The 14,617-nt window shown below is 41.8% G+C and overlaps 1 protein-coding gene across 1 annotated transcript; it reads right to left on the reverse strand.

The window, feature by feature from the left end:
- Positions 1-270: 270 nt before the first annotated feature.
- Positions 271-14,605, reverse strand: ulk3 (unc-51 like kinase 3). The gene is made up of 17 exons (XM_050071371.1): positions 14,527-14,605; positions 13,688-13,832; positions 13,205-13,345; positions 12,775-12,895; positions 12,488-12,583; positions 12,116-12,259; positions 11,354-11,436; positions 9,730-9,885; positions 9,391-9,496; positions 9,209-9,249; positions 8,918-9,020; positions 8,389-8,453; positions 7,916-7,994; positions 6,759-6,799; positions 3,597-3,644; positions 3,280-3,343; positions 271-794 (listed from the first exon to the last, which is right to left on the reverse strand). Exons 2-17 carry the CDS (start codon positions 13,790-13,792, stop codon positions 778-780), a joined length of 1,410 nt encoding a protein of 469 aa, XP_049927328.1. The 5' UTR covers positions 13,793-13,832; positions 14,527-14,605; the 3' UTR covers positions 271-777.
- Between the last annotated feature and the right edge of the window lie 12 nt (positions 14,606-14,617).

A 14,617-nucleotide genomic window follows, 5' to 3' on the forward strand; every position in this document is an offset into this window, starting at 1 on the left:
TGCCAAACCTAAGAAAATGCAAGTCTAGTGTAAATATGGCAGAGGCCGCACCTCTCCAGTTTTCCCCTCATAGTGGTGGAGAGCGCTCCATCAGCGGAGAGAGCATGGTGAGCCTGTGGTTGACCCACAGTAAAGGCAGTGGTGAAGGGAGGGTGAGGGAGTATGTGCATGTTTGCAGAGCCTCAATATACTTAATACTACAGGTCAAAACTGATGTGATACTTCTTGACGTCATAGTTCCTATCTGATTGTATTTTCAGGTTTTCACAGTTTTTAGGTGTGCTGCAAACACTGTTGAATGATTGGCACAACAATAAATGCAACAGTCTCTGTTTAACTCGCTTACCATGACAGTGTGGTATTGTCATACAAGCTGTCCAGCATTTACATATCAATGGTGTATCAGGAGGAGGGATTTGAGGCTGAGGAACAACATCGTGTAAAGAGCAGGGAACTAACTTTCACATTCACCAGTGTGCAAATCCAAAATTCAAGAGCTACTTTCAGTATTTCAGCCAAACTTTTTTCCCTCAAAAAGTATAAACACAACTTCTCAGCCTGCCAAATCATCAACTTTCCAGCAACAACCAAAACATTGACCACGTTTGGCTGGCAACTGTAATATCCCACCCGGACAGCGTTCTGAGTTAGTTAGGGTGAGGTGTGATGCGGGTTTGATTTGGCCTCGGAAAAAAAAAAAAAAACCTGGTCAGGTGAAGGCTCTGTGTCTGATGCTCTGTGGGGCGTAGCAGCCAGTTCCCACGGTGGCCGTCAAGCTCACTGCAAACAGCAAGCTGTGAAAACAGAAATGATTGATGTGCGTGAGGCTTCACTTCAAGATTATAACACGTTGCCAATTTTAAAGTTCTACTTCAGACATGTTTCAAAGAATGTAAAAATACTCTGCTGTGATTCATATTTTGTTTAACATGGTTTTGGCACATAAAAAGTAAAAAAAAAAAAACTGGCTTCCCACCCGTCCCACCATCACTGCTTGCTGTAGTAAGACCAGTGAAAGCGCAGGGGGCAGCAAGATGGCTAGCGTTAGCATTACAGGAAACAGTTGGACCCACTACCAAGCCCCTTTCCCACTGCAAAAAACCCACTCATGCCCACTAATAACTGACTTTTGTATGTAATGGGAGAGGTTATTATTGGCATTCACACCCCCATCAAATGGCTCTGCAGTAATCATGGGTATTTGTTGGCCACAATATAAATACAACACCCAGACCAACACCCCACACTCACATTTGCTGTCAAAACTTTCCCTGTGCTAATGCTAACTCTGCTCTCTGTACTGACAAACTTGATCCGCACTGGACGGGAGCGTACCTATGTTCCCCGGGTCCTATGTTCCCCGCTTTGTATGGGACCCCAAAAGGGTCCTATGTTCCCCGCTTTGTATGGGACCGGGGAACATAGAACCCTTTTTAATAATAAGGGTTCTATGTTCCCCGCTTTTCCCCAAAAGGACCCGGGGAACATAGGCCCTTTTTTTAAAAAAAGGGTCCTAACCCCCTAACCCTAACCCCTTTTTCTCAAAAGGGTCCTATGTTTCCCGGCAACAGCGGGGAACATAGAACCCTTTTTCTTAAAAAGGGTTCTATGTTCCCCGGTCCCATACAAAGCGGGGAACATATTTCCTTTTGGGGAAAGCGGGGAACATAGGACCCTTTTTTTTTTTTTAAAAGGGTCCTATGTTCCCCGATTGGGGAACATAGAACCTGGGGAACATAGAACCCGGGGAATATAGGGATGACCCCCATACATTTGAATCTCAAATTTTAGGGAAGTGCACAGACAGCAGTCCCTTTAGTAGAGAAACGTTAAAACACCTCCCTCGTGACACATGAAGCAAAAATAAAAGTCAGTAAAGTCAAGGTCAGACATATAAGGGGACATAAACATAAAACAGAGACATTTTTGAGTGGAGGGTAGGGTTGAGCCGATGTACAATTTTTTTTCAAAAAAAATTCAAAAAATATTTTCCAAATCTGTTTTGTACAATTTTATATTCAAAGGAAAACTAATCCTAATGGTTTTACAGTTCTCTATGCCCTGTTTTCTCTCCACCTATCCTGTCGACTTCTACTTTACTCACCAATTTCCTACATTTCCCATAATACAATTACAACCGATCCCAATCTTTTTGCCGAGTATGAGCATCAAAGTTTACAAGCCATGGAAATACCTGTGATTAGAATTTGAGTCCTTGGCTTTTCAGGCCCTTACACTGATCAAGCAGGTGAAGTAAATTTAAGTCAGTGAGGGTTTAGTGCTTCAGCCTTCACTGTGGACATTGTAACTGGGCCACCAAAGCAGCTTAACTTCTAAAATTGTCTGAGGGTTACAGTGTGATGGTTGTCAGCAAAAAATTGCAGTTTGTTTTTGGTTGTAGTCTAAGGTCACAGACAGACAGACTTGGGCGTTGCTATGACCCTCTCTAGTACAGCTGCTGTTAGATCAGCGCCAGCTAGTACGGCTGACTGTGGTGTGGTTTTATTAAAATAACAGCAGCAGAGTACGGAGCCACGTTCTATGTGAAACTTGAGCGGCCTCTAGAGAATCGGTGCCCTTCCCCCATCCCCATTTTTTTTTTTTAAATTCATAATTCCCCAGGAATTTCTTGCTGAGAACAGGATATTGTCTGGGCTTTAGGTATTCACTATCCATCCAGGAACTGAGCCCAGAAAATACTGGGAATTAGGCTGTGTGTATAGGTTACAGCTAGGGAAGTTCAAGTATATTAAAATGTAACTTACATCAATAATACATTGCTTTTAATATAGTTTAGTAGTTTGTTTATATGACATATAGACGGGAAGGTACAGAACACCAAATGAATACACATGAATGTACACTGATTGTTAAGATATATATAAAGCTAATGTACATGTATGTGAAAAGAATGAAGTGTCCATGAGTGCTGTTGTGTCTGGTGTTTGTGTGTTAGGAGGTTAACTCTTTGCTTTCACCAAGTCTCACTTTCACAAGGTAGGCTTTACAAGAGGGCAGAGCAGCCCAGGGCTGCGCTGACATGAAATCAAAGAGCCAGACAGTCCCGCGGGGTGGCCAGCGCAGACAGAGAATGGCTCATATTTAACTAGTGGAAAAACCTTTAATGAAAGGACATTTCATTGCAACTTCAGGCGGCCATTCCTCACATGACCCCCATTACCTTCCTGTAACAAACCTTATCAGCAAGGCTGCGAGGTTCTCAAAAACACACTCACTATAGCAGCAGAGCAGTTTATGCAAAACAGCGGAGAAACTCACAGCTTCTGACGGAGTCCGCAAGAGGTTCTCGTTCCAGAGACACGTCCCTCTGAGTCTCCTGCATCTGGAAAGTAAACACATACCTATAATCAGCCAAAACTAATAAAAAAGCGACAGCACAACATGGACATTAAATACAGATACGTTGACTAAAAGGTTTTCTTCACTGAACAACATCAATTTTTAGTAATAGCAGTATCCAAAAAGAAATCCTGATCTTACCCCTAATCTCTTTTTGAAATCAAACATATTCTGTGTTGTCGCCAGCAAATGTACTCATATTTCTGAGGTTGTGTGTGAAAGGAATGTATGCTTACCTTGATATGCTTTTTGAGGTATTCAGCTCTAGACATGAGACTTTTAATCTGGTGGTGAGAGACAGAAAATTCCAATAAATGTAATGTAATTTACACTGTTCACTTGTGCTTTCGTATGTACTGGTGATAATGATGCTGTTCTACTGATGTTTTTTTAAGCCACGTATGACCCTAAGTATGGCAATGTCAGTTAGTCAGTCTACCACTTTGGTCCAGACTGAAATATCTTTACAGCTATTGGATGGATTGTCATAACATACAGACATTCATGGCTCCCAACCAATGAAACACTTCTCCTTCTCCTTTCGCACTACTTGCAGGTTAATATTACGTTGCATGGTTGGGGTATTATTGTAAAATGTATCTACTGGAAAAATTGCAATGAAATTTGGTGATCAGTTAACACTTCACCTAGCGCCATCAAGTCAAGATGTTATTTGTCCAATATTTTGGTTCATGACCAAAAACCTGCTGAAATAATGACATTCCCATCAGCAGTGACACATGCCATCTGCCTCATGACACTGCAATGTCAACACACAGTAACTTTAAGATACATGGGGACATAAACGCCTTGTCAAAATCAGATTTAAGTGATCAGCTCTGCTTATGTGCTTCTTGCTGTTTTGTTTTTTTTAAACATTTCATATGGTACGCATGTGCTAGTAGGAACTGCTGTCATCATATGCTTGAGGGTGCTCTTTACTGTGGTTATCAGTCCTCTGGTGATCATGAAGGTTCTTGGCTGCTCCTCATACCTAGTTATATCACCACTATTTCACAGTATAAGCAAGCCCTCTTGGGTATTACTGCAGTAACATCTGAAGGTCATAATCACAGACGACCTACACTGATGGCTTCCATAACGTCCCTTTAAAACACCAATCTGTTGCGGTAAATAATCATTCCGACCACAGGTTTTTGGTATTCAGGCCTGACCCCAACCTTATGTAGCCACAGCACTTTAATCACAATCCCTTTAATCACCAAGTACAATAAATGTGAAGAAAATCTACATGGGGGAGGGCGGTTCATGGGTTCATTGATAACTTGCAGAGTTTTAAGGTACATTACACTGAACAACAGGACCTCACGTACGTTTAGCCGTAATGACACTGTATCAACATACACTGTATAGATGAAAGCTGTGGCTCATGTATGAGAATCTGGGATATTGAATTACAGCTTTAAAAGGCTAAAGTGTGCTCTACAGTAGATATGAACGCACATGGAGACCAGTCATGGCAGCATGTGTTGGCTCTTTTGGGTTCTCACATACACACATGCTTTCTATCGAATCCCCCGTCCCCGCCTTCCTAATGCTGTGTTAGATTATTACAGCCGCATCTGAATTTACTTAAGACAAGCACCCATAAAACTTCAAATAGGGAGGTCTATGAGGCCCACTCAAACCCCCCCCCNAATACTGTTGTCTATCGCTGGCTCAGTTACTGGCTAAACAATAAACAAAAACACAAGGCTTTTTGAGCATTAATGGCAGACATGCACAAGGCCTTCGCATGTGTGTGTCAAAGTGCAATATCAATGCTACTACTCAGGGTCTTGATTCCCAAAATTTACAGCCAGCAAATTTAATGGACCATCAAAATGTGAGGTTTATTCAAGTATGTCCGGGTGGGTGTCCAACAGCATGGACCTGGTCTACATGAGAGATTTTCTTAGTGCAACAAGACAAGAGAAAGTGGATGGTAGGACTGTTTGTTTTTTTAATTATTGTTGCCATCATTTATAAAAAGCTGTTTTGCTACCTAAACCAGGTTTCAGACTGTTCTAAATACTCTGCTCCAAGGGTGTTTTTTTTCTCTAATTACAAGACAAGCTGATGTAAGCTCGGGATAGATTTCTTAATATGGTCATCTGCACCAGGAATGCTCCTCCAAGTGTTTACATTGTGTAGCCTACACTGCTACACGTAGCTACATGCTAACCTCAGGGTCACATGAAACATTGGTTGCTGATGTTGTTAATTTCTCTCTGATTTCGCATCACTTTCTTGCTAAAATATGTCCGCCTAGGAAGATTTTGGTTTAAAAGCTTTTAACTGATTTTTGAGAGTACCACGATATTCTGTTACAGGCATTTGCCTGGCTACAATAACAGTGGAGAGACACCAAGAGTGCAGATGCAGAAGACCCTGGAAACGCTGACCAATCAGAGCAGACTGGGCTTTTTCAGGAGGGGGGAAAGAGACAGGCGCTAAAAGGGAGCATTTCATACAGAGGGTAAAAACAGATATATTAAGGCAGACAGTATGAGAAGGAAAATGTTTTTAATTGACCTTAAAGCATGTAAAAATATTCTAGTAGAAACCCAAAACACAAGTATGACCTGAAAATAAGCATTGCATGTCCCCTTTAATCTGTAGTTTAAAGCTGCAATAACTAATTTTTTGGCCACTTTGGGGCAGCAGAAACAAGCTATAAACACAACACTGACATAATATCACCTTTTAACTTAATATGGCCAACTTGTTCGCAAACTGTTGCTTATTTATGCAGCAGATACAGGGCAACAATAGCATTCACTTGCAGTCGTGTCTCTGGCCATGTGATGAATGTATTCAGTTGGTCAATCACCTTTTAGCTATTATTGTTTTGTTTCCACCAACTCCTGAGGCTATTTAGCTGCAAAATGCTCTACTGTGTTCACCGGCTATCGCTAACATTGTCCCTCTGCTGCTTGCTGCTGGGTACAGTCGGTCTGTAGAGCTATTTCACTGAAAAAAACTAATCACAGCAGCAACAAAAACAGTAAAGCTGTGGGCCGAAAGACAATATAAAACTTCATAGAGCTGAGGGCAACTGCAGAGTTGGGAGATGATTCTGTGTTTGTCGCTACCTGTGAATCTCTTCTGATAGTGGTCACGTGGTCAATAATAAAAAAGACATGATTATAGCCACTTTAAGTATCCAGTTACAAAGTGGACAGTGATCTATGTGTACGTAGCAGTAATATAGATGATGGATTACATTATCTGGCCTTTATCACAAAAGCATGCACATGTGACTGCTGGAAAAAGGCTCATGGGTCATGTGATGGAGCGTCTACTGTGCTAGGTGATCAGCCGAGGGCTTGGTGGAGGTGAAAGATAGTCATTCCTACTGTGTGCACTCAACCAAAAGCCGTTCCTCGCCAACTCACCTCATTATGGAGCAGCTCTCGCCTGCGGCCCTGGGGCTCGGCTGGGTCACCAAGAGGAAAGAAAAAAAAAAAAGAATAATGAGGAGAGGAAAGGAGGAGAAAGCCCACTACCCAATCACCTTGTTTGTTCAAGAAGAGATCAACTACTAGATTGGATTTTGCTAGCGTGTGTAGACCGGGGGCTCAAGGGTGGATTCTAATGTAGGCCAGTGTTTTCACAGTCAGTCATCCTGGAGGGGAGGGCGACAGAGAGGGAAGAGAGAGGGGAGGAGAACTCTCTGGTGGCAAGGCATGTTGGGAAGCTGTGCAACAAAGAGCTCTTAGCCAAACAAAGAACCAATGTTTTCTCCCCGCAATCCCCCTGCTGGTATCTGCTGTGCCACACAACGAGGCTCCATAACGCTGCCGACAGAAGCTGGTTAGGATGGCATGGGATTAGTTAGACTAGTATACCATATATTACCGATCCACTGACAGGACGAGGTTGTAGCATCTACAGCCTATCAAGTCAAAAGTGTCAGTCTTTAACTCTTACTCAATGGACCTGCAATAGCTCTTGCTCATTAGAGAGATAATAGTTTTTATTTGTTTCCAGTGTGTAATAACACAAAGAAATGAAGTGTGCTGTCTGAATGGAAAGCAGATGGCAGGGCTCATACCACACACAGGGTGCTGGCACAGGGTCTCATCCCGGCTCTAAGCCACATCTGGATCACTCTATTCCACCTCTTCCATTAGGCCGCTCTTCCAGATGAGCTCATGAGCCCGGCCTAATGGACGCCAGGCCACAGAGAGAGTCTCTTCTGTCGTGCCTGTCTGTCACTTATTAAGTGTCCCCGTCTCTCTCCCAAGTCTACTCCTTCACTTTGTCTCTGTCTTCCACTCTGTCAGTTCATCTTCTACTCTTTCGAAATCACTCCAAGTTATTTTCCATCTATCTGAGACTTTCTCTGAGTCTGTTTTATATCTATCTCTGTGAAAGTCTCTCTGTCCTCTTCAGAGTCTGCCTCACTCTCTCTGTACAGACACAGTATCTGATGTGAGATTCCACTAGGAACTTAACTGTGGGCTCCAGTGGAGTATACTCTTAGCCATTAGCAGTTAAGGACAGAATAAGTACATAAAACCATCTCATGGGGAAATAAAGATCTATCTACCTGCTAGCGCCAACAGTAGCTCTCCTAAGCACTGTTGGTACACATCCAGGGCTTCCTGATCGTCCGATCCACTCTCCTCCTATAATGGCAGATTGAAAATGAGGCAAAACATTGCTTTACATCTGATAACAGAAACACTTGGTACTTGCAAAGTTCAGCTCTTTCAGTCTGTTAGCGTTGCAAAATTAGTTTATTCATTATTGTTCACTTCAAAAAAATTTAAGCTGTAAACAGCAGAGACACAAATATAAAAAGTCTGCACAGCTAACAAAATGTCAGACGAGCAAAACCGCAATAAAGATGTTTTTGGTTCGCCACTGATCTTACGAGACGTGGTTTGGAAAGCGATCTATGAAAGGGGATTGGTTTGTACCCTGCTGGTGTGTTTTTTTCTGTTGTATTACTTCTGCTTCACCCTGCTATTGTGTGTATTTGTATAGCAGTGGCATCATCCAGCGGTACTCCCTTCTAACCTTAGCAATAGCAGCGGAGGCCATCTCCAGAGCAGCCAGCAGCCGTGGTTGGTCTCGAGACATTTCTGGAGTACAAAGAAAACAAAAAACACTTGTTTGAGTCCGACTGTATATCAGTCTCAACAAACCATCAACACATTCTACCAGAAGATATGTTATACTTTGTCTCTGCAGTTTCTAAAGACTCCAGTATTGTGTACAAAGGGTGAAAATATTTAATCATGAGACGCAAAAATGAGATTCTGTAGCTGACCCTGACCTCTGACCTCTGGGGCAGGGGAAAAAGAAAATTAAAATTTCCTCACAGGTTTCAATAAAGAGGTAGAAGAGAGGATCAAACATCTTTGCTATACGGCAGTTTAATGCATTTTTCCATGACTAAAATAGCATTTCTGAAGATGAACTATTAAAACCAAGAGCAAAAACACACATTGCATTACTCAGGTTGTGCTGTCATACAGCTCCTGATAAGACAAGGCTACTGCCGACACACAGTGGCCCTGCCTCTGCACTGAGATGAGTTCATTACCTCGGAGGACATCCCTTGCGGTCCGGGCCTCCTCAAAGCTCAGTCTGTTGTCTGAGGCCACCAGGGCTTTCAGCTCCTCGGCTCGCGATACATACTGGCTGACCTGTGGGAAGTCCTCTTACATTGACTCAACTTAATCATGTCAACCACACCATATGCTCTCCATCCACACCATATGGTATTCATGAAGAAGAATTCATTCCAAGTGAAAGCCACTGGAGTGTGAAAAAAAGACCAATTGAAAATAGAAAGTAATCCAAATGTGAATGCGGGGAGTGTTTTCAGGCCTACCTTCTGCCTGAGGGCATCTTTGCGCTGTCGGTCTGTCTCGTCTGGGGATGGTGGAGAGAAGAGATGTTTTCATTTTACAGTTAGTACGTTTATTTTGCCAGTTTATTGTGGTGGAACAAAGACGGCGCATTGTTGAAGGGCTTAAGCCACAGACAGGATATGAGAGTAGCTGTTGCTCTTACAGTGAATGGAGGGGACAAAGTGCTCAAGGGCACTGCAGTACAGAGAGAGGGCAGCAGACCTCTCCCCCTCCTGGTCCTTCCGAACGGCCTGCTGGACCAGCTCCTTCTGAAAAGAGGAAATAGGAACTGGCACCACCGAACGCATACTGACATTGCTCTCTCCATTGCTTATGCATGCATGCAGAGTCATGCGTGAAGGCACATGTGGAGCAGGCATGAGCATAAACCTACTAACACATGTGTATATGGGCTCAACCAATTACACACACATTATTCATGGCCATCTAGAGTAGACCCACACATGCCAGCATATACTTCCATTATTTCTTTTTCTCTCACCGCTTTCACTAGGCTCTCCGCACTCGGCATGTGCTCCATATCCACAAAGGGGTGGGTGAAGAACTCTGCAAAGGTGATCCGAGCATCTGGATTTCGCTCTAGCAGCCGCAACAGAAGGTCTCTGCAGTCCTTGGATACCCTGGCCCCAGGAGGGAGCTGATGCACAAAGCATGACCTTATTATGTTGCACTCAATCCACAGGACAATCCAAGGGAAAAGGACAGCAGACTGTTGCCAGAGACCTTCTCGTCTCACATCTCTTCTTTTTTTTTTATCAAAAGATGACCTTAAAACTCTGTGAATCCCTGGGTAATGGGCCATATGCTAATGCAATCCATTTAGCTCAAGCCTAATGTTTGGCACAAGAATTCAAGTGTTCTGAAAGCCCTCCATCATCAAAAGTACAGTTGTCCTTCACTGTCACAATGGTAGTTAACATTTGGTTTGTGTATGTAGCGGGCAAATCAGGACAGAGACACAACTATGATGTTTAATTGCCAGCATTCAGTTATGTTTCATTTCAGTGTATCACAAAACTCAAGACAAAACTAATCTAAGCAGCACTTTGGGCCATATTAATTACAGGTGTTTTTACACACGCATCACTAATTCAACTTCTAGAGAAGACATTAACATTTTGTGTTACTGAACAGGTCATAATTAAATATATTACATGCCGATTAAAATGTCTACATTTGTATCCCAGATTGTTCCTTTAAATTTAAGAAAGGTAACTGGAGATGAGAAATAAGTCCATGTTTCAGCTGAGCATCTCCACTGTCAGTCTTCTTAGATAAAGGTACAGTGTGAAAGTACGCCATCTAGTGGTTTACTGGCGGCAATTCACAGATAAAGTGAGGGAAAAAAAAGTCTGTAAATGGGTTTTATGTAAAGTTATGGTCTGTATTCAGTGTGAGCATTAAAATTTTATAAGGGGACAATATGGTAACAGAGGTGACTTCAGACATTAAAAAAATGCTTTTTTTTTTTTAATTCTTCCATTTCCAGGTGATTGATGGTTTATGAATATTGAGATGATTTAATGTAGTTTTATATTTTTGTTTTTAAACAGTCACACCCCAACAGTGTTACTGTTACTGAAACAATCACTTCATGAAATAAAGCACTTCATACACTGACTTGTGATGCAACTGACATCTAGCCATTTTCCTAAAAGGGCAACTCATCTAAAAATATCAAAGTCAAGGTTACTTTATTTGTCTCCCTTGGGAGAAATTTGTCTTGAATAAAGGGAACTGCTGCATCAAAGCAGACATTACATACAAAAGAATTGAATAGAAACAATAGAAACAACATAGTAAACACAAAAAATATTTAATAGGACAAATGTCCAGAACGCTTGTGGTAAAACACTGTGCAAATCAGGCACTGCAAATCAGAATTACAGGACATACAGCAGCATACCTGTGTACTATGCACTTCTAATTTACAGATCTATGTTATTCTATACATAATACAGTGTTTGACATTTGCCAAAATATGGCACTGTTCTAGAGCACCAGTGAGAGCAGCAAGTCATTTGTATATCTAAGCAGGACGCTGACTATCTCAGTCCAGCAATACCTTAATGAGGAACTCATTTACTGCTGAAAAAAAAACTTACCTCAATAGGTTGGTTACTCCGGATCTTCTCCTCCAATTCAGCATACGACCTTGATGCAAATGGTGCTCGCCCAAACAGTGCCTCTGTATACACACAAACAATGTTAAGCAGACTATTCCAAAAAGATATTTAATCATTTTAATGAAAATGAAAATTGATGTACCGCCACCTACTACCTACATCTTAGTTTAGTTATCTTAAATATCTCTTGCATTAAACTTGTAAATTGACATGAATAGTGTTGGACTGCAGTGAGAAAGTCTAAGCCAACAGTCTGTGAATTACATGCTACTCTATTTGAGTTACAGGACAGACAGTGACAAGAACTCCTCCCATTGTGTACTGTACATTGTCACCACACACAATGCAACTATTGTTGCATGTTATTGCACTGTTACTGTAAAATTACTGTTTGAGTCTAAAGAGGGGGCAAACCAGGCTGCTATTTTATGATTTATGGAACAATTTTATTTGTAACCTCCTCAGCACGCTCTTTCAAACCCGCAGGGCCCGCTGACTGATTAGTTTTATTGTTGAAAAAAAAAGTGATGTTGAGATATTGGAAATTATCATTAAGGGGGACTCAGTCTACCCAGCACAAGACACAGTTACACCAGATTCTGTGCATGGGAATGTGTTTTGGTTACTGGGACATATAATGAAGCAGCATTACAATGAACAGGTTATGTGAAGCAGAGTGTAAATTGTGTTGAGGATATTCCACATTCAGAAGAGATGGACAGGTGAACACAAAGTACTCACCATAGAGAATGACTCCTACAGACCAGAGGTCCACCCTGGAATCATACTGGCGTCGGCACACCATCTCAGGAGCCATGTAAAGAGGAGAACCCCTCAAGACACTCTGCTCATCCCATGGTGACATGTACTGGGCGAAACCAAAATCTGACAGCGAATCAGAGTGTAAAAAACATTTTCACTGCAACAGGTTCCAGTAGATACAATCCCTCTAAAAATCGACAAACCTTGCCTTGCGTGCATTAACAAAATGAACTTCTTGCAGACATAAGAGCAAAATAGCATGACCATGATTAATTCTTCTGGTTTCTGATGCATCGCCTACAAATCAAAATGTGTTTACTTGACCAACTGTGTGAGTGGGCATAAGATCACCTGCTAGTTTTAGGATAGAGCCGCTGAGCAGAATATTCTGAGGTTTCAAGTCCAGGTGTGAAATGTTTCGCTCATGAAGAAACTGCAGGGCACAGGCTGTTTGTGCAGACACACACACAAATGCACAGTTACACTCAGCCCACATTACGCAGTCCTGAAGCTTGCACTGAGCACAAACTTGTATCAAATAGGGACATATGTTATTTCTGCTGACAACTGGTACGCAAAGAAGCTGTGGATATTGAACCAATGCTTATGCAGTGATTTCTTGAAAATTTATTACTCACCTATCTGTTGCAGGAAGCGCCGAGCCACCCTCTCCGGTAAAATCCTGCGGCTGCGAATAAAGCGGGAGAGATCTCCTCCTGAACACCACTCCAGGATCAGATAAATATTCTCAGCATCCCACTGACGAAAGAGAAGAATTCAGACAATCAGGGGAAGTATACATATTAAATGTATACATATTAAAAAGATTTTGATGTATTCACGAATATACATAGGATACTTTTTGGACACAAATTTTGTAGCCATCTCTACCAGGAGGGTAATGTTTTCATGCTATGCCTTCTAATAATGTTATGGCCCACTAAATCAACATATAGCATTATTTAATTATACAGAGAATAGTTTCATTAACTCTTATGGACTGTATTTTTTTCACGACACATCCCTTGTAGAAGCTACAACAAATCTAATATCTATAAATGAGATCACCTGGAAGTCTTTTAGCTGGACTATATGTGGGTGACGCATCGTCTTGAGGATTTCGATCTCCGTGAGCAGGTTTTCTGTAGATGCCTTGTTTAGAGTCTTCTTCGCAACCACCTTCACTGCCACCACCTCTCGACTGTCCCCCTGCAATTCCACAGTCAGGAATTAAACTTCAACTTTCACTTTCTACTACAAAAATAGATTGAACTTATAATGCCAATCTCGTTTAATGGTGACTGTAAATATACTCAATGTGGACTGTCAAATCCAAAGACTAATTTGGGAATGTAGAAAGCATATTCAACAACAGCTGACATCTTTCACATTTATTGATACATCATAGTTTATTTCAAGTATGGTAAGCAAAGTGTAGTGAAATATAGGGGACCGCACTGCTGGACAACCTGGAGTTCAAACAGAAACATTAATGTCTTAGCATTTGTTAGACATTTGTGGTGTTATCCCTTGACTCCTCCACAAACTCACCTTACTGTAGGCTTTGTAGACTGTAGCATAGGTGCCACTGCCCAGCCGCTCTGTAAGGATGTATTCAGACAGCTTTGGAGGAGCAAAGCTGGAGGTTGAAGCCATGCTGACGACTGCAACATCAAATTTCCAAAGCAGGACCAGGCTGGAATGTAAGATCGATATGTTATTTATACCAAGTAAATGGCCTATTATTCATCCTTCTGCGGAAAGGCCAGAAGCTGCAGAATAACATCATGCTCTCCTCTGACCTGGTGGTCTTCCACTTCTTGCACATGAGGGAAGGCTTTATAACAGTACAAACATGGCCCTCCTACTTAAGGGACAGTCTATCTAACATTACATTATTCCACTTTATAACACTTAAAAATATGTTAATCATTTCAGCACTGTGTTTGTCAATCATTTACTGAGTTTAGTGCAGCAAAGTTTCGATGGGCGCCTCATTCTGTTGTTTGCAACAGTACAAGCGAACAAGTTCAACATTTACAAATGTTTACTTAAGTTTAAAGTTTATGGTCACTTCTCATATGCCGAATACATGCCGAATTTCAGACAGGCTCCTTAAATGTCTTAAACCGTATTCTGGCATGTATTTGTCCTCCAAATAAGTACGGAAACTGTTAACAGCGGTAGACTGAACTACATTTGGTGCACATCAGTTGGGAGTAAGCTCTAAGTTCTAGCTAGCTAATGTAGCACTAGCTGTGTTGGCAGTAAGCAAGTTATGGACACGACTAACGTCCCTGTAGATGTTGTGTTAGTCAACCGTTGGCAAAAAAGTAAACTGAAATCTGTAAGTGACATATTTCCGCTTTCATTCAAAGGCTGACACTTACCTGCAGGCTAGAGATATCCACGTCTGTGTTTACATTGCTGACATTTCAGCCTGTGGCCGCATGTTGTACTGCAGTGATCAGCTGACACTAA

The sequence above is a fragment of the Epinephelus moara genome, chromosome 1, assembly GCF_006386435.1.
Source record: "Epinephelus moara isolate mb chromosome 1, YSFRI_EMoa_1.0, whole genome shotgun sequence".
Classification (NCBI taxonomy): domain Eukaryota; kingdom Metazoa; phylum Chordata; class Actinopteri; order Perciformes; family Serranidae; genus Epinephelus; species Epinephelus moara.